Below are 24,127 nucleotides of genomic sequence, written 5' to 3'. Positions count from 1 at the left end.
GTTAGCTTCAGCAGGAGAGCCTAAGAGGTTGTCTGCTTCCTGAAACTCTTTTGTGTTTGCCCTTTCCCTCACAGATCAGAGTCCCACGAGTAATGGACCCTCAACTGGTCGAGCTACTATTAGCATTCAAGCCAGATTCAAAGATTTACCTGAATATATTGTTATTTACAAAGCAGTGCAGGTCCTGAAAACTCTGTTACAAACACCCCTCCACTTCTGCCCTGCAACCTCTAGGTTTGGGTATTAGGTCCTTGTGCTATTTGTCAGTGACTGCTTTGAGCTTAGCTGTCCTGATAAACATAGGAATTGTACAATTGAGAAGGACCCCAGAGTTGAGGAGGAAGTGATTATTGAAATCATAATTTAATTTAAACATTTATTGACTTCAACAGGCATTATGAACATGCATAGATGGTACACACCCACACAAACTTTGGGTTGTGAACACATTCTCAGATGTTACACACACTTATTTAGAAGTCTAAACACTCAGGTTAGCTACATTCATCTGAATGTTATATTCACTCATTTGGAGTTAGATGCCCAGGTAATACAGATCCTCACTTGGAAATGGTACACCCTCAGATGTAGTGTGCATTTCTTGAGAGATTGTCCACATCCACTCGCATGTCACTCACATGCACTCTGAACTGTCAGGTTCTTACTCAGATGTGCATGTGCAACAGGCATGGTCATTGAGCTGCTATTTACCTGCACTCATCTAAGTGTGGCATACACTCATATGCCCAGCCCTTCCTTTTCGCATGCCTGAAAATTCCTATGCTCAAGAAAATTCAGGGGAAAACTTGCCATATTGAGTGTGTCACATTTTCTTAGGGAAGTTCTCCATAGCCTTTTTTCCTTAATGAAATAGTCCTGTGTCTCTGTCATCTCCCAAGCTGTACTCCTTAATCAAGTGTCTTTAGTTGGATAGTCTGATTGAAGGATGGTAGCCTGCAACACATTTCATTTTTGATAAACCACGTGCTGGTTCACTATGCCCTGTTTAAATGATCGGTTTGGGGTCCCCTACTGCAACTACCTCATTAATTCACAGAAGTCCCCAGTGGGTACTTTTTGGGCAATCGATCTTCTGTTTTAGATAATGAGTCCCAGAGATCTGTGCAATAAAGCTCTTCTAAAAGAAGAGTATTTATTCCAGGGAACTATAAATGGTGCGGCATTCAAAGAGATTGAAAAATATTCTCCAACTTACAAACCTTAAAATAACTTTTACAAAGAGAGTCTAACATTGGGTATCAGTTGATATTCAATAAAGGATCAGTCATCTCTATTCACACACTAGCATCTTCTTACATCCTTCTAACTTGAAGGGAATAATATGAGATCACTAGACAGGAACTCAAGGCAATCGCTGTTTATCCGATTAGGGTTTCTGCATCCAGGCAGATTTGGTTTCATGTTTGCTTTCAATTTTAATTCAATCCAATTTAATTCATTTGAACAAGCATTCATTGATCACTTGTTGGGTGACAGGCATCCTGCTGGGCAGTATGGGGCGGGAGTGGAGAATGATGCAGAGATAAGTAAGCCACAATGCCTACTTTGTAAACAGTCACAATCTAGCCAGTGAAAGAGTAGTCCCATCTCATCATGTTGGAAAACAAAGCAGATGGAGATGAGGTGAGCTCTAGGGGAACTAAAGAGGGAGGTAATTCATCCAGACTGGACATATCTGGACAGGCTTCATAGAGGAAGTGAAAGACATGCTCAGCCTTTGGAGGAAACCAGAGGTGGCCAGGATGCAGGGCATTGCAGGTAGAGGAAGCATAAGTCAGTAATGCATGAGGTGAGATCCAAAAGATGTCTGTGCAATAGCATGAGGTCTGGAGTAGCTGGAAGATGGGAACACCATGAGAAGACCTTCTAAATGGAAGACAGAAGACAGGCACAGAGGGCTTCAAATGCCAAGATTAGGAGTTTAGATTGCATAATTTGGACAATGGAAGGCCTATGAAAGTGTTTGAAGAGCTATATAATTAGGAAGCCATATGATTAGGATGACTGATTAATAAATCAAGTGCCTTAGAGGCAAAGAAACTAGTTGAATCTGGGTAAGTGGGAAAGTGTCCAACCAAGGCATTATCAGCGGAAGGAGAAAAGAGAGGTGGGGCAGATGCAAACCTGCAGAAGCCAAATCAACAGACTTCTGTAAGGCTGTTGATTAGGATGAGGAGTGAGAACGAAGGAGTTAAGAACTGAGGATAAGCCCTAGATTCAGATTCTGGCCACTTGTCAGATGGTGCTACCATTTACTAAGAAAAGAAATGTAGAAGGAGGAGCAGACAGGTTTGTAGGGGTTGGGGCTGAGTTGAGTTTTAGATGTGTCTAGTGCGAGCTGGCTCTGAGACAGCTAAGTGGAGGTAAAGTTCTACAACGTGGTAGGTTTGAAAATCTGATGCTCAGGACTGGAGTTTTGTTGTAGACCGAAGCAATGCTTCCACATAGGAGAAGTTGGGTTGACACCGTTAGAGCTAACAAGCTCATTCTTCCAGAGAGTTGCTCATCCATCTGTGTCTCCTCTTTCCTGTCCAGTGTTTATCAGCTGGTTGTCAAGGAGGAGCGACTTCAGAAGTCACGGAGGGCAGCTGACATTATTGAGTGCTTTTCGGTGCCTGTGAGCTATCGGAATGCCTCCAGCCTCGATTCTCTACACTACTTTGCTGCTGAGTTGAAGCCTGCCAACCTGCCTGTCACCCAGCCATTTACAGTGGGTGACAATAAGACATACAATGGCTACTGGAACCCTCCTCTCTCTCCCCTGAAAAGCTACAGCATCTACTTCCAGGCACTCAGCAAAGCCAATGGAGTAAGTATGGCCACATGGAGGCCATTCCTTGCCTTGTTTGCATTTTCTCATTCTCAAATGATAAGTCAGCAGGGCTCTAGAGCAGAGGTTGAAAAACTAAGGCCCATGGGCCAAATCCTACCTCATGCCTTTAAATTAAAAAAATAATAATAAAGCTATGCCTGTTTATTTACATACTGCCTGTGGCTGTTTTGATGCTTAACAGTAAAGTTGAATAGTTGTAACAGAGACTATATGCTCCACAAAGCCTAAGATATTTATTATATGGCTTTTTACATAAAACCTTTGCACACTCCTGTATTAAAGTAAAGAGATGGTGTTTTACTTGAGGAAATTACATGACCTCTCTGATCCTTAATTTCTTTATATATAATAATAATATGTATCAATTTGCTATCTAGGAATGCACTAAGCATGGTTTAGTTGATCAGTGATTAATACTCCCTTTGTCATTGCCATTGGTCACATTAGAAAATAGTGTTTCTCCAAAGACAAGGTAACCATTTTTGTGTCAAATATTTCTTTGGTCAAGGATTGGCGCCAGTCATAATATCAGAAAATCACAGGGCTGGAAAGCATATCAAAGGTCATTCAACAATCCCAAACACACACAAAATAATGGTTCTATCCATACTACAACACCAATTAACTGGCATTAGTGCTTATTCTTGAATACCTCCAATGACAGAGAACTCATTTATCTCTGAGGTAGATTTACTGTTTTCTGGAGTAGGGAGTGGGCTGTGTCTCTAAGGAGGCTTTTTAATGTACTTACTGAAATATTTCCTATTGAAGTTTCTACCCATTGTTCTTGATTCACACTCTTAGCATCCTACAAAACCAATGCAACCACCTTCTTGGTTTATAGTCTTTCAGTTACATAAGATCTTTTCTAACACCCTTTTCTTCTCTATATAAACATGCCCATATGATTGTCTTTTCTGCAAGCTAAATATCTTTAGCCTCTTTTATTACACAAATTTGTATTTTCCTTCGAGGTGGTCATATTTTCATATTTCTTTTCTTTTTTTTTTTTTTTTTTGATGGAGTCTCACTCTGTTGCCTAGGCTGGAGTGCAGTGGTGCGATCTTGGCTCACTGCAAGCTCCGCCTCCCAGGTTCACGCCGTTCCCCTGCCTCAGCCTCCTGAGCAGCTGGGACTACAGGTGCCCACTACCACACCCAGCTAATTTTTTTGTATTTTTGGTAGAGACGGGGTTTTACCGTGTTAGCCAGGATGGTCTCAGTCTCCTGACCTCGTGATCCGCCCACCTCGGCCTCCCAGAGTGCTGGGATTATAGGCATGAGCCACCGCGCCCAGCCCCAAAGTAGTCATATTTCTTTTAACAAACACCGACAAATGCTAAGCCCTACAGTTCATATTAAGGTTATGTAGTATGTGCCCTCCAAGAGCTTATAGAAATGTAAGGGAGTCTGTCATGTGCCTTGTTATGCAGTGTATAACATGGAGAACTGAGAAGCTTGCTGGAGAAGGGAAGCCTGAGACAGAAGCAAGATTTGGTGAAGTATGTGGGGAACAGCCTGTGCAGGCTCTGGGTGGCCAAGATGGAGAGTTTAATCTGTCAGTGGCAGTCAGTGCTTGGTGAGAAACCTGGATTGAGGAACTAATTAACATTTAGAATGTCCACATACCCATTTAAATTCCACTGTGGTATTTCAGTTCTGCATTTATTACTGGTTCAAGCAACACTCCTCACAGAGAGCATAAGACTACAAAGAGAAGCTGCCAGACTGCCTTCCACCTGTCCATCTGGTCTTCCCGCTGCATGAAGCACTCAGATGTATTGAGCAGGAAGACATAAAAATTGGCAGAAGCATCTGGGGCTCATGTTGTTCTCAGTTCTCGGCATCCCACGCTGGCCAGTTTATCAGTTCAGCACAACCCTCTAAGAAGGTGTGCCTTTCCCTGCTCTTGGCACATATCAAAAGTTGTAGTTGAGTTTCCATGATGAGACAGGAAAGAAGTAGCTTTACTTTATTCTTCCCACTAAGATACTCAGAAAACCTAGAAATAGAGCATTCCTATAGAACCCAGGAAAGCAGCAAATGTACATCAGAAGGAATGTCCCCATGATAAGAGTGGTTGGCCCTGAGCCAACCACAGAGGTTTTGTTACAGGAAAGGGGTCCGGATCCAGACTCCAAGAGAGGGTTCTTGGATCTCGTGTGAGAAAGAATTCAGGGTAAGTCCATATAGTGAAGTGAAAGCAAGTTTATTAAGAAAGTAAAGGAACAAAAGAATGGCTACTTCATAGACAGAGCATCCCTGCGGGCTGCTGGTTGTCCATTTTTATGGCTATTCCTTGATATGCTAAACAAGGGTGGATTATTCATGCCTCCCCTTTTTAGACCATATAGGGTAACTTCCTGACATTGCCATGGCATTTGTAAACTGTCCTGATGATGGTGGGAGTGTAGCAGTAAGGTCTACCAGAGGTCACTCTCATGGCCATCTTAGTTTTGGTGGATTTTAGCCAGCTTCTTTACTGCAAGCTGTTTTTATAGCAAGGTCTTTATGGCATGTATCTTGTACCGACTTCCTATCTCATCCTGTGAGTTAGATGCCTTAACTCTCTGGGAATGCAGCCCAGTAGGTCTCAACCTCATTTTACCTAGGTCCTATTTAAGATGGAGTTGCTCAGGTTCAAATGCCTCCGACAGTTTGCTCCCCAAACATCATATCAGAGACCTCCCTCTTCAAGACACAGGGATTTGCCATAGATTTAAAAAAAAAAAAAAAGGATCTCACTCTGAAACTGCCTCATCTCAGAAGCAGTTTTGACACTGCTTCAGAAATGAACAAGGCCATTTAATTACCTGTGCCTTCTATTCCACACCATGCGTATGTACTCTTGCTTTGTAACTAAGATTCCCAGTAATGAAACACAGGCAGGAATGGAATTGGACGAGTGCTTATGCCACGTGTCTTGCGGGTGCAGTTGACCTCACAGGAATAGACAGCGGAAAAGCAATGGGAGCTGGGCACTCAGAAGGCTGTACTTTTCTGGCAAAGGAAAAACTACACACTGTTTCAAATGACTGTCTTTAGTATTAAAATGTACTGAGAAGAGTTAGGTGAAAGGGTCATTGAAGCAAAACAGCCATTCTCAGTCTAACAAATCTCTGCCTGGTCCCTCTCAAATTTTTCCATATCATAAAGGGCAGCAGACAATGATGTTAAGCCTGGAGGATTTTTGAGGAGAAAGTGTTATAATCCACAAATTCCTTATCAGCCAAGTTGTTGTTCTTGTGCAAATACATCAGAAAGCCATTCTTAGTATCCAGGGGCTCCCACGTTCCCTGCTTCTAATAAATCATTCACAGAGCAATTGACTGAGCAATGAATCAAAATAAAGAAATCAAGAAGTGAGAAATGTGGAATACGAAGACCCACAGTGAGCATAAAACTAATTAAACATAGCATTAATACTCAATAATGGCTCTAAATATGTTACAAAATGGAAGGTTAATGTAAAATGTAACTACTTAAGGCAAAGATGCATAATGTAAAAACGTAACAGTTCTAATCTGGATCTATAATTCACTATTTTGTCAAAAAAAACTAAGACAAAGTTGGAAGATGGATGAGTGTAAATAAAAATCTGCTCATTTTCTCATGTTAGACAAGAGGGAATACATAATTACTGTTTTATTTCTGATACTGAGAATACTGAAAAGTATAGTTCTTTTAAACAAAGCTCTCCAATCTATACTTAAAAAGCTGAGAAACAACAGTCAACAAAGAAAAATGAAGGAAATTAAGAAACTATAAGTAAACATGAAAATCAAAACTAAAAAAAAAGCCAGAAGATGAAAGCACTAGATTTGATATTGCAGGGGCGGGGGGAGGGGCGGGTAAAAAAGTGTTGTTTTGCTCCATTGTGAAGGAGAAAGAAAAACAGCTTAGGTCGAAGAAAAATCAGAATTACCCATATTTCTATCACGAAAAGATTAAAGACAAAGGATGAGATGGAGTTATATTAAACTCAAGTGAAAGGAAAGCAGAAATGGGCATTTGTTGCATGATGGTTGTGAGCCAGGTGGAATAATTTACTATCAACAAATTTCATTGCTCCCTACTCTACCTGCAAGTTTTAGTCAAGGCAGGGTAGGAGAATTCTGAGGTCTGGACATCTTTGTTCTATGGTTGTTAAGGATGGTTTGTCAGGTTAACAGAGTGGCTATGAATTCAACCTTTACTATCAGACTGCCTAGGTACAAAACGCTAGTAGCTGTGTGACTTTCAGTAAACTACTAAAATAATTAGATATGATGGATTAATTAAGGAAACATCTGTCAAGCACATGCAATATGTCAAAAAAGGCATTTTTCTGAGTGCTGAGAATGCAGCAGTGAGTCAAGCAAAGATCCCTGATCTCATCGTGTTTTCGTTCTAGTGGGGGAGAGAACAAAAATAAATAAGTGAAATAATGTATCGAATAATGAATCCTTAGGTTTCACATTAGTAATGTGGAAGTCAGTCATTAAATGTTTACTATTATCAGCATGAGGATAAAGACATTTTGTAGACTCTTTGTTGATCTGTGAATATGAAGTATTTTAATCCAGCCATGTGAACACCACGCAGAGTTCAAGTGTGGCATGCATTATAAGATATGGTGCTCAGGGTTCCTGCAGGCATTTTTCATGAAGCGTGAGTTGTTCGCAGGCACTTGTGTTGGGAATTTTGTTCCAATTAATAATCTCACATTTACCCATTGAAGCCTTCTTACAGATGACAAGAGTAGTCCCATTTGTCCTGGCACACTGTCTTTGGTGCCTAATTCACAACACCTGTCTCTTATGAATTAGACCATGTTGTAACCATTTGTTTTGGATACAGCAATATTATAGAACTATAGCATCATAGAGTAGGAAGGACTTTGAAGTGTCATCTAGTCTAGATGAGAAGCCAAAAAAAAAAAAAATCTCCGATAAAGCATTCTTAGCAACACATTGTATTGCTTCAGCTTGATCAATGCAAATTGCTGGAGTGAAACGGAGTTGATTCCTTTGTGGAGCAGGTAAAATTATTAACATTTTTTCCCATATAAAGCCAAGTTCTGTCTCCCTGACTCTCCCCTTGTAGCCACTGGTATTGATTTGAACAAATCAAAACGTTCTTTCCTATGTTAGCCTTTCAGAGAAAATAAGGCAGTACCAACTACCCTCCTCTGGCCACTCAGGTTATTTCTCATGGATAATTAACATGCTATTACTTCTTTTATTTTTCACATGGCGTAATTTCTGAATATCCTTCATCCTACTTACCCTTTTCTCTGATAGGCTCCTTTTCCCCTCCATGTTCTCCTCAAAAAGAGTTGCCCAGAACCTATCACTGTTCTTCAGATATGGTTCGGACATGCCTGCTAGATTTTAACTAAGCCTCCTGTCTTGAACCTTTCCTAAGACATTATTTCTCAAACATTCCAACATGTTTTTCACTTTGGGGCCTTAATTCAGGGTGCATTTTACCTACATCTGTCTTTTCTTCCCTGTTTGCAGAGCTAGTACCTTCTCATTTTTCAGGCCTGAGTTTCAATCTCACATCTCCAGAGAAGAGTCCAACCATGTTACCTAAGAACCACCCACCAGCACTCACTCATATGTTAAACCACTATTTTTCTATATTACACTAGATATATATATATTTTATTTGCACATGTTGTTGGTTACTGCATGCCTCCCACAGCATGCTGAGAGCTCCAAGAGTGATGAATTGTGGTTGGTTTGTTTGGGTTTTTTGTTTTTTTAGCTGCTATATCCTCCATGCTGAGTGTACTATTTAACACATAATAGACACCTAATAATCATTTGATGGATTAATGAAAGAATGAGACTATGAACTGTTTCTTGTTGTCTATGAGTCTGTTTCCTCACTTATAAATTGAAATAGTAATATATACTTCACACAATCTGTTTGAGGATTAAATAAGAAAAGGATCTTGAATAATGAAAAGCACCAAGTAGGTGTCAGTACAGTCTGAATTTCCATTCAGCGTAGAATGAGAGATGTTGTTTGAGCCATTTTCACCATAGATAGAAGAGTCCTAAAGGACCTTTTTCTCCATCATAGTGGTAAGATTTTTTTTCCCCAGATGTCTCATTTCCCAAGCTCCAGGCTCCTGGGCAGCCTTGATTTCCTCCAAATCCTCCAAATGGTACCCAGGGTAGCTGTCTCAGTTGTAAACAGCGGGTGGGTGCAGTTTCGCATTGTTTGTTTCACACTCTTCCCAGAATGAGGTCTGCTGAATCTACTGTTCTCTGCATCCTCACCACCATTAGCCATAATTGTGAAGTTGAAAGGACCATAATTAACGGTTGGATGCAAAACAAGTGTGGCAAACTCATGCAAATATCCATCAGAAGCCACCTTTTGTTGGGCAATGCTGTTATGCATGTTCTATTTATGCAGAGGATAAAAGTCTTTTCTTGTCATATCCTTTTCATCATGTAGGAGTACATTTAACCTGGATGATGCCTCTGCCAAATGCTAAGCTAAATAAGAGAAGTGGGAAGTAGCAGGGTGATTGTTCTCTCTCTCCTACTTCCTCCTCCAGTTCTTGAACTCAATTGCCTCTTGAGAGCAGTTGGAAACCAGATGCTGTGTTGAATTGGTCATGATGCTTGCAGTGTAATAACGTTATAATAGTGGGGATTATCTAGGTAGAGCTAGGTTAGGGAAAATTCTGTGTCTCTGAATGAATTGGGAGAAATTATATTCACTCGTGTCCAACCACTGTTAAAGAAATGGTTGCACATGGATGGGTTTTCTGTGGCATGATAAGAATGGAAAGAACTGAAAGTTGAACATCGGACAGACTTGGCTTTGAATTTTGGCTGCTCTCAGCTATGTGAACTTGAACAGTTTACTTAACATCTCAAGATGGAGAATATGATTAATGATCTGCCTCAAAAAAATCGGGAGAGAGTAAATTAGACAATGTATATTAAAGTATCTTATCGCATTACAGTTGGACTATTTGTTCTTTTTTCTTTTGGCTGCTTTCCAGAGGCTCCTCTTCTGAGGGGGAAGAGGGTTGGAGCATCCTTACCTGGCATATACCAATTTGTCCAGTAAACTCCACATAGAAGCACACACCTTCCTAACTTTGGAGGACTTTAGGACTTGTGTCTGTGTCCCAGCTGTTGACCGCCTTGACTCATCCATGACTCATCCCAGGCTGTATTCCTCTTAGTTTAACTTCTCATACATGGTTTTGTCACTGGAAAGGGGTCCGGATCCAGACCCCAAGAGAGGATTCTTTGTTCTTGTGCAAGAAAGAATTCTAGGCAAGTCCACGCAAGTTTATTAGGAAAGTTAAGGAATAAAATAATGGCTACTCCATAGACAGAGCAGCAGTATGAGCTGCTGGTTGGCCATTTTTGTGGTTATTTCTTAATGATATGCTAAAAAAAGGGGTGGATTATTCATGAGTTTTCTGGGAAAGGAGTGGGCAATTCCCGCAACTGAGGGTTCCTCCCACTTTCAGAACATATAGGCTAACTTCTTGATGTTGTCATAGCACTTGTAAACTGTCATGGTGCTGGTAGAAGTGGCTTTTAGCATGCTGATGCATTATAATTCGCATATAATGAGCAGGAGAATGACCAGCAGTCACTTTTGTCACCATCTTGCTTTTGGTGGGATTTGGCCGGCTTCTTTACTGCAACCTGTGTTATCAACAACATCTTCATGACCTGTATCTCATGCCAACCTCCTGTTTCTTCCTGTGACTTATTTTACCCAGCCCCTATTCAAGATGGAGTTGCTCTGGTTCAAAGGTCTCTGACAGTTTCAAGCCTGGTATTTGTTCCTGTTGAGTCTTTTGGCACAACTGATCTTATCTTTTGGGTATGATATTGCCCTTTCTACCCCATTTCTTATTTCTCTTGTTAGTTTAGTGACTGTTCGCATGTCACTTATGAAAACCTCAGATAGCCATGGAATGAGACGCTGTAGATACAAGCTCTAGAGGGTTCGAGTTAAGATCATCAGGAGATCACATGGCAGTTTGGGTCTTGGATACCCCATCAGGAAGTTTACTTAAAAACTCCTATATTGGTTAAGATAAGCTAAATTTTTCTGTAGTAACAACAACAAAATCTCACTGGATCACTTCTGCTATATATTTGAAATGGGTCAGCAGAGGGTCTCTGCTTGTTGCAGGCACTCAGAGACTCAGGCCAACAGAAAGTCCATCTTGACACCACCACCAAGTCTGAGAAAGAAAAATATGGCAAATAGAGCATTCGTTCTACAAGTTTCCACACAAAGTGGTGCATAGCATTTTCACATTCCACTGGCCAAGGCTAACCACATGGCTACATTTAATTTCAAAAAGAATAAGGGAATATGAGAAAGCACTCCCTAGGAGAGCTAGAATATTTGAGAACTTCTCCAGTGACTACCACAATTTTCCATGATGACTAAGCCTCCCTTCATATTTTTATAATACCCAGACTTGCTCCTGAAGCACCTGGGCAGTTCCTACCACAAATCCTGAGGAATTTCAATTGCTTGAGCACCTGCTGTGTCTCAGATATTGAGCAAGGTGCTTTCACCTATGCTGCTTCCTTGATTGGTCTCACAAAGTGACTACATTTTTGTCAGTAGATGGACAAACACCTAGAAGCCCCTGGAATCCCATGGGGTCTCAGTTACTTCACAATGAAGGAGGGATTTTAGTAACAGCTTTTCCCCTTTACCTCCATGGAGGAATGGTAAAGAAATGCCTGAAACTCAATGTGCTGCTGTTCCACCCTGAAAAGCAACGATCTTCCAATGCTTCCATAACTCAGCAGACCTTAGACCTGTACCACCCATCGGTAGCTGAGCCAAGGCAACAGAGAGCTGTGACCCAGAGGCCCCCATGTAACCGTTTGCTGACTTGTCACTATAGTCTATGTTAGGAATCGATTTCTGGATTTTATTAGCTCTGCAGAGCCCTGTTGAAGTGGAGAGGAAGACTGAACTAGACACTTTGATTCCAGGATTATCATCACAACCTTTCCATTACTCCTTAGGAAAATCTCGATCAGGTAAACATCCACTCACAGTTCTTATCTGTCACCAGAGCCTAAGTTCCATGCCCCATTTATCTGCCTAGAACTCTTTCCCAGTCCTCAGTGAACTCCATCTCCTGGGGCTCACCCACTCACTTGGGCATCCCTGCTTCCAGGCCTCCATTCCATTGTTTGAGCCTTAAAACTCTAAACCCCTGCTGGAGCTCTGTTGGGGCCCAGACTTCTCTCCTTAGGTAAGATAGAAATTCCCCAAGTGTCACCTTGTACAGATACCAAGATGAGCTCTCCCAGGTTGCTAATTTATTTTTTCATTCACTTACAGTTTCTACAGATTTTATTATCATGGTATGAGACCTGAGGGAGCAAGAACATTTTCTTTCCCTTGCAAATATACTTTAAATTCATTTGGAAAGGGAGATGAAGGTTACCCAAATGTTGACAGCTGATAGTCTTGTCAGCCTGGGCCTTCAGGGATAAATGCGCAAGACTCCAGTCCCAACAAAGTTCATGGAAATAGCAGCCTCAGTTTCTATATAGCAGAGTCTCTGCCTCCATCAGGCCCCTACAATGTAAGGAGCCTCGTGAAGCTTGGACTGATTGCTCTCAAATGGTGAAAAAGTAGAGAAACTTCTGAATTTGGAAATGGTATCCATGGGTTTTAGAACTGGCTTTTCCATTTCTCAGCTCCATGGACAGAATACTTGCCTGCCAAACCTCAGTTTCCCCTCTGGCAAACAAGGATGAGATGTGTCCTTCAAGCTCACTAGGACCTTTGTAACAAGTAAACGGTAGGCGTGATGACTCTTTGCAAAGGACCTTTCAAATAAAGGTATACTTGCTAAAACACACACACATACACGCACACACACACATACACACACATGTTAAAACTGATACTCAATTCAGTTACTGGAAAACTTTGAAGTATCTTTGGTGGAAACACTTGGGTATGTGAATCTAAATTTTTAACTGTAAATTTTATGAAATTTATATACAGAGCAAGAATTCAGCATATGTGCATATACACATAAATATTTTAGCATGCATACATATAGATGTATGTGTATATATGAGTATGTATGTATACATGTTCAACTAAAAACTTTTTTTTTTTTACTTTTATTTTATTTTTTGAGACAGAGCGCACTCTGTCGCCCAGGCTAGATTGCAGTGGTGTGATCTCAGCTCACTACAACCTCCGCCTCCCAGGTTCGAGTGATTCTCCTGCCTCAGCCTCCCCAGTAGCTGGGACTACAGGCATGCACCACCATGCCTGGCTAATTTTTGTATTTTAAGCAGAGATGGGTTTTCACCATGTTGACCAAGCTGGTCTCGAACTGCTGACCTCAAGCAATCCGCCTGCCTCAGCCTCCCAAAGTGCTGGGATTATAAGCAGGAGCCACTGCACCAGGCCCTAAAATAAAAAGTTTAAATTAGTCTAAGAATCTTATAGTGGAATAAAGAGTAATCATTGCACCAGAGGCCTAGTATAGGTGGTTAACGCAGGGTACACTATCTGTATCTCCTGAGCTTCCTCGAAGCCAAGGCAAAAAAGAGCATGTGGCAGATTTGCATAGCTTCCTTACTTGAAGGAAGCATACATATTTTTCATGAAAGACACTAAGAGGGTGATTTATCACATATATCCTTGTATAAGAAGCCCTGAGTTGATGCTGGTCAATGTCATGAGAACATTTTTGCTCAAACACGCAATTAGTCCCTCTTATATCAATCCTATGAAATCTGAGGTTAAAATATAAAAAGTTAATGGAGACATTTGCACTCACAGATTCTGTTTCTTGCACTATAAAATGGCATTAATACTATTAAATAAGATTAACGAATTTCCAAGTTTGTTTCACCTCAGCATTTTTGATTAATATGGCTAGCATGGGGTCTTTCCTGTTGCATAGATTGTCACTGACCAGCTACGTGACCTTAGGCAAGTGACTTAGGCTCTCTGAGTCTCTTCTTCTTTTGGAAAACATTAACACCCATAGTATCAACTTTATAAGAATGTTTCTAAATATTAAATAATAAGATGAATAAAACACTTATCACAGTGCTTGGCATGCAATAAACATCCAATTAATGTCAGATATTGCTATTACATATCACAGGTGGGATAGAGCGTAGAGGTACACTCAGGAAAGAACAAGCAAAATCTGTAGGGGCAGAGTTTTTAACCCATGGATGAAATTTGAATAGAGTATGAACATGATGTGGGATCAGGGAATTCAGGAAGAGGAAAAAAATTAGTGAAGTCCAGGGTTTCCAGAGATGGCAGCTGACACACTAGCTGCGTGAAAGAAAGAGAGGGAGTGAGATGTCAAAGGAAGTTTGGGAATGTCATACTTACGGAGAGGCAAGTGGAGAAGTGGGACAATTCTTCTGCAGTCCCTTTCCTCCTAGAGGCTGAATTTTCATCAAGTGTCATCTTTTACATCATGGTCCTCAAGTTTGCAAACCCATAAATGCAATTTATTGGGCTACACAGTTGAAGAGATTGACATGAACCATATGTACAAGACACTGATGAAAATAGTAGGCAATGATTCATTCATCTCCTTCAAAGTTATTCCTGCATCTTTCCTATCAGCAAAGTCTGGGTTTCATGCTATGCATCACCTTCTATATTCAGCCATCACCAAGTTCTCTTTGTTCTACACTCTGAAGTTCTCTCTAATCCATGCACTTTTCTCATCTCCAGTGCCACCATCGTAGTTCTGGATAGTAACATCTTTTGCCTGGACAACCTCAACAGTCTCCTAACGCTTCTTCCCACATCCACGATTGCTTGTCTCAAACAGATTCTCGAATCACAGCAAGTGTAAATTGGCACTATATGTATTCTCATTTAACACACAAGCCAGCCAAGGCTGTGAGAGGCTATGATTTGCTGAAGCATACTCCAGAAACAAGAGAATGAGCTGGGTTTGAATCTGTGCATGTAAAAAATGCAATTAAAAGTCCTATGCATTTACTGCTCTGTTTCATGCCAGGCCCTAGTCCCACAAGATAGCTTCATAGAGGAATATGGGTGCACTAGAACCAGGAGGATCCCAAATCCCTTATGCGCTCATATTTTTCTTTTCCTCCCGCCAAACATGGCCAGCCTAAATCCCTCAGTCAATCTTGAAACACCTGCTGGCCCTGCCATTAACATCAACAAATAGTGAGGAGCTGTACTAATAACAATTATCATAATAAATTGGCCTTTGATTACATCTGTCACCTGAGAATTTCAAAGACTTTACAAACATCAATTAGTAATTACAGCTCAATGGATCTCTTACAGAGAGCAGGAATCATTAAGGTCAGATAAGAGCTGTGCAGGGACGCATGAAGGACTGCTCTGGTTTGGGTTGGTTTAAACCAGGGGGTTGCCAGCTCCTAATAGAAAGTCTAAGTCCCTCTTCATGAGGTGCAGAGAAACTACATTTCCAACTTCTCAATTAAGGGTTAGTTTGTACACAGCCTCAAAGTCCTATTGTTGAGGAATAGGAAGTATAAAATGCACTATTGGAAGGGAGCTTATAGATTGTCCAGTTCTCTTCTTTCAGCAGATAAAAGTAAACTGAAGTCCAGTATGGGGAAGTTATTTGCTCAAGATCAGAGCCATGGCTTAAACCCAGTTTAAGCCACACCCCATTTGCATTTGTTTACTCTGAAGAATTGTGCCTTCATTGGTCATGAGCTCCTCTGTAAGGAGATATGAATGATAATGATAAAACCCCCAAAACCCACCAATTATTTATTATGGGCTTGTTGTGAGTCAGTTGGGAATACAGATAAATAAGTTACAGTTCCTGCCCTCAGCAAACCCACAATCCAGTGGAGAAGACAGCCATGAAGACAAATGTGGGCAATAAATTATCAGCAATCCCAGTGGCAGAATACCTGGTGTTCAGCTATAAACCTGGAGGTAGAGGGGATGAGGAGGTGCCTAGGAAAATCTTGTAAAAGAAGTGACATTTGACTTGGCTATTAGAAGGTAAGTGGATATTTTCCAGGTAGACAGTGGGGCAGAGGAAAGGGCATGTTTTGCAAAGGAAGCACCTGAGCAGAAGCCCCAAAATTGGGGATTCCCCGATACATTTGGGAAGACAATCCCAGTGTTGGTTCCGGGATATGGAATGAAGCCCAGAAAGAGGCAGATATCAAATAATGCTGGGCTTTGTATGCCATGCTAAAATACTTGGCATTTATTCTGTTGAAAACAGGGAAAAGAAAAAAAATTGTCTTGCCTATAATCTCAATATCAATTTATTAGAATCATAAAGTCATGCATATATATTTGCATCCTTAAGGCACTTGTGCTCACAAAATTTTATTTACTCTAGAGAGTTGTACAGAGGGTATTGCTCCCATTCTACAGATGAGAACACTGTAAGTCAGAAAAAATAAGGAATGTACCCAATGTCACTCACGTTAGGAAAAACAAAATTTGAATGTCTCAATTTTTTATTGATGACATACTCCATATGTATTGTTCTCACCTTTAAAACACATGTTGTTAGCTAAGAAACATTTCACACATACAAAAGTCAAGATGATAACAGACTGATCTGTATATGCCCATCACTCAGCTTCAACAATGATCAACCCATCGTCAATTTTTTTTTGTTCCAACTTACTTTCTCTTCCACCGATATTTCTAACTCCTTTTTTTCAAGGTAGTTTCAAATGCACAGAGATGTTTCAAGAATAGTGTAAAGAATGTTAATAAACTCTCTACACAGATTCCCTAATTGCTAAGTTTACCACAATAGATTTACCATCCCATTTTCTCTCTCTCCCTCTCCCGTTCTTTCTCTTCTTCCCCATTTGTCTATTTGTCTATCTGTCTATAAATCACCGCTTTGCTCCTAAATGCTTTAATGTGCAGTCTCCAACATAACTACGATACAATTACCAGGAAATTAATGTTCACATAATACTACTAGCCCCAGTTCTGCCAATCGTCTCAGTCATATTCTTTTTAGTAAATTTAAACAATAACAAAAAAAACCTAGTCCAGGGTCACATGTTGCCTTTAGTTGTCAGGTCCCTTTAGAGTCCCCATATCTGTCTTGCCTTGACTTTTGTGCCCTTGACTCATAAAAATTACAGACTAGTTATTTTTCAGAATGTCCCTCAAGTTGGGTTTGTCTGAGGTTTTCTCAAGATTAGATTCAAGTTATGCATTTTTGTCAGGAATACCACAAAAATGATGTTGCTTCCTTCTCAATGTATCATACTAGGTGGCACATGATATCAATTTGTTCCATTACTGGTGACATTAACTTTGATTACTTAAACTGTTGTCCATTAAGGTTTTCTCCACTATAAAGCTACCATTTCTTTGTAATGTATAAGTGTTTTGTACACACATTTCTAGACTATGTAAATATCTTGTTCTTCAAACTTTTATCTTTTGTTTTAGCATTTGCTGATATTTTTTGTTGAAATCAACTATTACAAAGATGCTTGCCAAATGACAATTTTCTAATTCCATCATTTGTTCCACATTTATTAGTGGACATCTATTCTGAGGATGAGTTCTCCTTTCTCCCCTATTTTCAATGTATTAATTTATTTATATTGATAAAAATTTATAGATTCTTCTTTTATTCAGTTGGTTATACTTCAGTACTATCATCACTTATTTTTATGCTCAAATTGTCCCAGAATTAGCTAGTGTGAGCCCCTTCAAGATGGTTCTTTTGTCATTCTGAAATGTCTCCAGCAGTTCTTGAAAACTTATTTTCTTTCTGACAAAATCTTGTGCTTCCTTTGCCCCAGCTCCGGTTCCTTTAAATGGGGAATGGTACTTATTATAGAAACTCAGACCTGGGAACGAGTGGGAATCATTGTTAGTGAGTATCACTGATGCTAGGCTCTTTATCTATCTATCCCTCTACCTGTCTATCCATCTATCTGTCTGTCTATTTTTTTTTTTTTTTTTTTTGAGAAGGAGTTTTGCTCTTTTGCCCAGGCTGGAGTACAATGGTGTGATCTTGGCTCACTGCAACCTCCGCCTCCCAGGTTCAAGTGATTCTCCTGCCTCAGCCTCCCGAGTAGCTGGGATTACAGGCACCAGCCATCATGCCCAGCTAATTTTTTTATTTTTAGTAGAGATGGGGTTTCACCATGTTGGACAGGCTGGCTTGAACACCTGACCTCAGGTGATCCACCTGCCTCAGCCTCCCAAAGTGTTGGGATTACAGGCGTGAGCCGCCGCACCCAGCCTTTAGCTATCTATCATAAAAGGCAAAAGTGGCCGGGCGCGGTGGCTCATGCCTGTAATCCCAGCACTTTGGGAGACCGAGGCAAATGGATCATGAGGTCAAGAGATAGAGACCATTCTGGCCAACATGGTGAAACCCCATCTCTACTAAAAATACAAAAAATTAGCTGAGCGTGGTGGTGCATGCCTGTAGTCCCAGCTACTCGGGAGGCTGAGGCAGGAGAATCGCTTGAAACCAGAAGGCGGAGGTTGCAGTGAGATGAGATCGCGCCACTGCACTCCAGCCTGGGCAACGAGAGCGAAACTGTGTCTCAAAAAAAAAAAAAAAAAAAAAAAAAAAAAAGGCAAAAGTTCATGATACCCCCATTCTAGTCCAACATCAAGGAGTTTATTCCAGCCTTCACTCTTCCCATTTCTGTAATTCCCTTCTCTGACAGTGAGAAGCTTAACTTCATTATTATTCATACGTTTACTTATTGTTCAACATAGAATACTCAAGAAGTATTTCCAGAAATATTAATCTTAGCAAAACAAACCTACTAACTAGGGTTCAATATATATTTTCTGTTCTCTCGTCAGTCTAAATATATGCAAACCGTTGTGTTGAAAATTATTTGTTTTTGTTTTTTTTCTTTCACTAGAATATGGTTATGTATTTATTGGAAATTAAGTTAGGTTTGTTTATGACTCTTTGTTTTTAATTTTAGTTTCATTTTGCCCATCCCTATTGATTTCTTAATATGTAAAACATTACAACGTGGTTCTAAAAGTCTAGCTGTACAAACAAGTGCATACAGAAAAGCACATATCACTTCTTTTACATCACCTCTACCATCCCCTGTTGGAAACCAATGTCATTAATTTCTTGGTGGGTTTTTTTTTTTTTTTTGTAAAAATTATGAAGTCAATGTATGTTTTATTTCCCCTTCTTCTTATAGAAAAGGTAACATACTATAGATACCTGGGTATCACTTTATATTATTTTATAAATGTCTTCCTTATTTTTTTTTTACAGCTGCACAGTACTCTTTTTTTGTTTTGTTTTGTTTTTGTTTTGTTTTGTTTTTTGGAGACAGAGTCTTGCTGTGTCACCAGGCTAGAGTGCAGTGGCATGATCTTGGCTCAACTGCAACCTCCGCCTCCTGGATTCAAGCCATTCTCCTGGTTCAGCCTCCCAAGTAGCTGGGATTACAGGCACCCACCACCATGCCCAGCTAATTTTTGTATTTTTAGTAGAGACAGGGTTTCACCATGTTGGCCAGGATGGTCTCTATCTCCTGACCTCGTGATCCGCCCGCCTCAGCCTCCCAAAGTGCTGGGATTACAGGCGTGAGCCGCCGCGCCCGGCACAGTACTCTATTATGTGGTTATAGCTGTTTATTTGGTCACTCTCATGTGTGGCTATATTGTTTTCAATGTCTTTCAATTGCAGACGTTGCTGCATCAAGGAATTTGTGCACATATATTTTTGTATTGTTGAAGGTGCGTCTTCAGAGTAAATTCCTAGAAGAGGGATTGTAGGATTAAAGGGTGGACTAATACACAGTTTTGCTAGATGTCGCTAAATTTCCTTCCTTAAGGGTAAAACTAACTTGCATTTGTCCCAGCAATGTATGACTGTTTCCTCACAGCCTTGTAAACAGTTTGTGTGGTCTAACTTTCATTTTTGTCACACTTACATGTAAGAAATTATATCTCAATATAGCTTTAATTTCCTTTTTCTTATAAGTGAAATTGCTATATTCTCCTATACTTAATAGCCATTTTTATGTAATTTTTGAATTACCTGTTTATGTCTTTTGCCCAATTTTCAGTTTGTTTTTTACTTTTTCTATCAATTTTTTAAAGTTATTTATATATGAGAGATATCAGTACTTTATCTGTGATATATGTTGCAATTTTTTCCAGTTTGCGATTTATCTGTTGACTTTGCTTATATTTTTGCCACAGCAAATAAAATGTTGTCAGATGAATCTTTTTTTTCTTTTATTACATTTAAACTTTGAATCACAGTTAAAAAGTTTTTTCTTACACTCAGGCTATAAAGGAATTTACCCGTGTTTGTTTCTAAGTCTTATGTATTTTAGTATTTTTATATTTAGTTTTCTGATGTTTGGTCTTTGTTTCTGTGTATGATGTAAATTATGGATCTAATTTTTATCTGTTTTCCCAAATGTCTGTCTAGTTGTCCTAGCAACATGTATTTAAAAGTCCATTTTTGTCCCGATAATTTCTGATGCTGCTTTTCTCATATTTTAAATTTTCATATGTTCTTGGGTGTTTTTCTGGATGTCATATTCTATCCCACCAGTCTATGTGGCTATTTACGCAGCAGCCCCACACTGTTATAATTATGGGATCTAAACTTTAATATTTGCGAGGGAAAGTTCCCCATCGAGATTTCCTTTTTCAGTGAGTTTCTAGCTCTTCTTGCATGTTCCCTATAAATTTTAGTGTCCAGATTCATAAAAAGTCTATTAGTAATTCTGGGATTGTCCAGATTCATAAAAAGTCTATTAGTAATTCTGGGATTGCATTAAATTTATACATTAATTTGAGTGAAATGACATCTTTAAGATGTTGAATTATCTTACCTGAGATAAGGGATGTCTCTCTATTTGTTCGAGTCTACTTTATCTTTCATGGGTGCTGTAAAGTTTTCTTTATACAGGTTTTGTGTGTTCTTGCTATTAGCAAGTATTTCATCTTTGTTGCCATTGTAATGGGGTTTTGCTACCCTTATGTCCTCTGAGTATTGGTTTTATATATGACTACTATTGACTTTGTATATACATTATGTTTTGGGGGGCATAGATGTTTATACCTATTATATTCTTTGTTAGCTGTGGATTTTAGCAATAAAAAGTATCCTTTGCCATGTGTAATACTTTTTTAGTTGAATTCTTGTTTTATATCAGGATCACTACTATATCTTTATTATTTTTTCATTTACTGTTTATAGCTTATTTCATTCCTTCCTTTTTACTTTTCTGAAGAAAATTGTTTTATTCACCTTTTTAAAAAATTTTTTAAATTTGTATTTTTGCAGGTACATAGTAGGATATATTTATATATTTCTTTGTTTATGGGGTAAATGAGACGTTTTGATACAGGCATGTGATATGAAATAAGCACATCACTGAGAATGGGGTATCCATCCCCTCAAGCATTTATCCTTTGAGTTACAAACAATCCAGTTACACTCTGTTATTTTAAAATGTACAATTAAGTTATTATTGACTATGTTTGTTGTAGCACTGTTTACAATAACAATGTTTTAGATGTGACTTTTATACATAGAAGGTAGTTGGGTCTTGTCTTGTAATCCAAATGAATATCTTTTAAATTTCAGTACTTGAGTTAAATCATTAACATTTGGTGATATGACTGATATATCTCAACTCTGCCATATATTTTTATGTCATAATTTACTATATTAATTTTATAATACCTTCTGGTGTGCTTTCTTTACTCTTTTATTTTAAAATTTCATTTGGTATTTAGGAAATCTTGTATTTTTGTTCTAGTAGTTACCTTTGTTCTTTTATATTATTTAACACTTTTTTTTTTTTGAGACAGAGAACCCAGGCTGGAGTGCAGTGGTGTGATCTCAGCTCACTGCAACCCCTGCCTCCCAGGTTCAAGCGATTCTCCTGCCTTAGCTTCCTGAGTAGCTGGGATTGCAGGCATGTGCCACCATGCCCAGCTTATATTTGTATTTTCAGTAGACACGGGGTTTCACTGTGTTGGTCAGGCTGGTCTTGAACTCCTGACCTCATGATTTGCCTGCCTTAGCCTCCCAAAGTGCTGGGATTACAGGCATGAGCCACTGCACCTGGCCTATTTAGCACTCTTAATCCCATCTTTTCTTGTTTAATCTTTTGCTATCTGGTTTGTCAGATTTTTCTGGTATCCATTAACTTTCACATATTGCCTATATTAGTTCGTTCTCACACTGCTATAAAGATACTACCTGAGACTGGGTAATTTGTAAAGAAAAGATATTTGTTTGACTCACAGTTCCACATGGCTGGGGAGGCCTCAGGAAACTTACAGTCATGGCGGAAGGAGAAGCAAACATGTCCTTCACAAGGTGGCAGAAGAGAGACGTGCAAAGCAAAGAAACTAGAGCCCCTTATAAAACCATCAGATCTCATGAGAACTCACTATGACAAGAATAGCATGTGGGAACCACCCCTATGATCCAATCACCTCCCACAAGGTCCCTCCCCCAACACATGGGGATTACAATTCAGATTACAATTCAAGATGAGATTTGGGTGGAGACACAAAGCCAGACCATAGCACTGCCTGTACAACAATAAATGACCTAATACTACTCTTCTCTTTCCCTATTTCTTCCTCTCTCTCTCTCTCTCTCAATTTTTAGTGTATTATTTCTGCAATGACAGAAAACATAACATTTATATATCCTACTTTCATCCAACCCCTACCTCATTTCAGTCTTAGATTTACAGTTAAACATATTAATCTTTTACCATCAGTCCTTTTGCTGAAGTTTCCTCAGTCGTATTTTTTGGATGAACTTATCTTCTGTAGATCCTTCAAGAAAGACAAGTACAGCATGCCCTGGCTTTTTGAATGCTGAAAGCTACTTTTCCATAGCTTTGCTATATGAAAAACACATGGCTAGCTATAAAATCCTTGGTTCATATTAATACTTTCTCTGAGCTTTTGGAAAATGCTGCCACATTGTTTTCTTGCTTTGCATGCTGTTTTTGAGAAGTATCATGATAGTCTAATTCTCTTGCATGTGTGCATTATTCAATCTCTTTGGCTTTGAGAGTATTTATCCTAAGTTTAATAGTTTACTAGGCTGTGTCTTGGAGTTGATCTTTTCAGGTCCATTTTCACCAGGGTACTGTGCACTCTTTCAATATAGAGGCTTGGGACTTCTTTTACTTCCAATAATTTTTCTTGGATTATTGTTATAAAATATTTACCTACCTGCTTTGTCTCTCTGCTCAGAAATTTCACTATATATATGTTGGATTTTCTTTGCCTTACTTTTAAACCACTTTTTCACCAATCCTTGTTAATTTTTTCTATATCTCATTTCTGTTGTCTTTGTTGGGTTTCTGTCTTTCGTTAGTGCCCCTTATTAAATTGCTGTTTTTGACATCTGGTAATTTAATCTTCATTTCTGAGGTGATCTTTTAAAAATTTCTCTCCTGAGTTAAATCAACTTTCTTTTTATTTTTTCCTGATTTTTTGGACATTTTGGTTTTTCACTTGTGCTGCTCTAAGTCAAAGTTGTTTGAGGATATTTAATTCAGTTTGTAATGTTGTATTCTAGACTGTTTTCTTGTTAGGGGTAGATTTTCATCATTTGTGGTGTTTTGACATTCATTTTCTGTTTTCTTCATCTAGTAGCTTTATTAGGCTCTTTCAAATTTTAAAAAATTTTTTAGATTTAAAGTAGCTTATAAGATTCTCAGTTCAGAAACAGTTTGTTCTGACCGGATAGTAAAGTACAGGTATTTTTTTCAGTCGATGATTTTGTGTGTATGTCATAGGGGATGGGTGTAGGTTCTGACTTTTTGTTTTTATTCTAGCTTTTGTGATTCTAAAAATTCCCACTTTGCTTCCTTTTTTCCTTCAATCACCAATCTTCCAAGAGTACTTCTCCCTTCTTTTTATCTCATTTTCACCCATTGAACCTATTTCACCTATTGAACACTACCACCTTGAGTCACATGTTCTTTCAAGTCCTTTTCCTGTACTCTTAGTTTTGATCTACCAGGAATTGTTTTAGCACTTTCATGTGTAGTGTGGTCTTTGTCTTTCTGGAAGGTGTTTTAGATCAGCCATGTACTCTCTGCTAGCTTACCTCTTTTCTCTTCCAAATTGTTTTTACATAGCTCTTGTTCTCCACATAGGATGGCAAGGATGATTGTGTTGAAAGCTTTACATATATTTCATTTATATTTGGTTCTTATTTTTGTACCAAACAGGCCTATGACATTTTAAGACTTCTCTATACATTAATTATGCTGAAATT

The 24,127-nt window shown here is 39.1% G+C and overlaps 1 protein-coding gene across 6 annotated transcripts in view; it reads left to right on the top strand.

The window, feature by feature from the left end:
- Positions 1-24,127, top strand: part of PTPRT (protein tyrosine phosphatase receptor type T) — a 1,130,568-nt gene that overhangs the window by 890,485 nt on the left and 215,956 nt on the right. For all 6 annotated transcript variants that reach the window (XM_024238852.2, XM_063720525.1, XM_054542313.1 and 3 more), the window contains exon 12: positions 2,557-2,830. In XM_024238852.2, coding sequence (XP_024094620.2) covers positions 2,557-2,830 — 274 coding nt within the window. The remainder of the gene's footprint in view (positions 1-2,556; positions 2,831-24,127) is intronic.

This window comes from Pongo abelii, chromosome 21 (genome assembly GCF_028885655.2).
Source record: "Pongo abelii isolate AG06213 chromosome 21, NHGRI_mPonAbe1-v2.0_pri, whole genome shotgun sequence".
Lineage (NCBI taxonomy): Eukaryota > Metazoa > Chordata > Mammalia > Primates > Hominidae > Pongo > Pongo abelii.
Note: the sequence above shows the minus strand (reverse complement) of the source record. Positions and strands in the feature narration are given on the sequence as shown.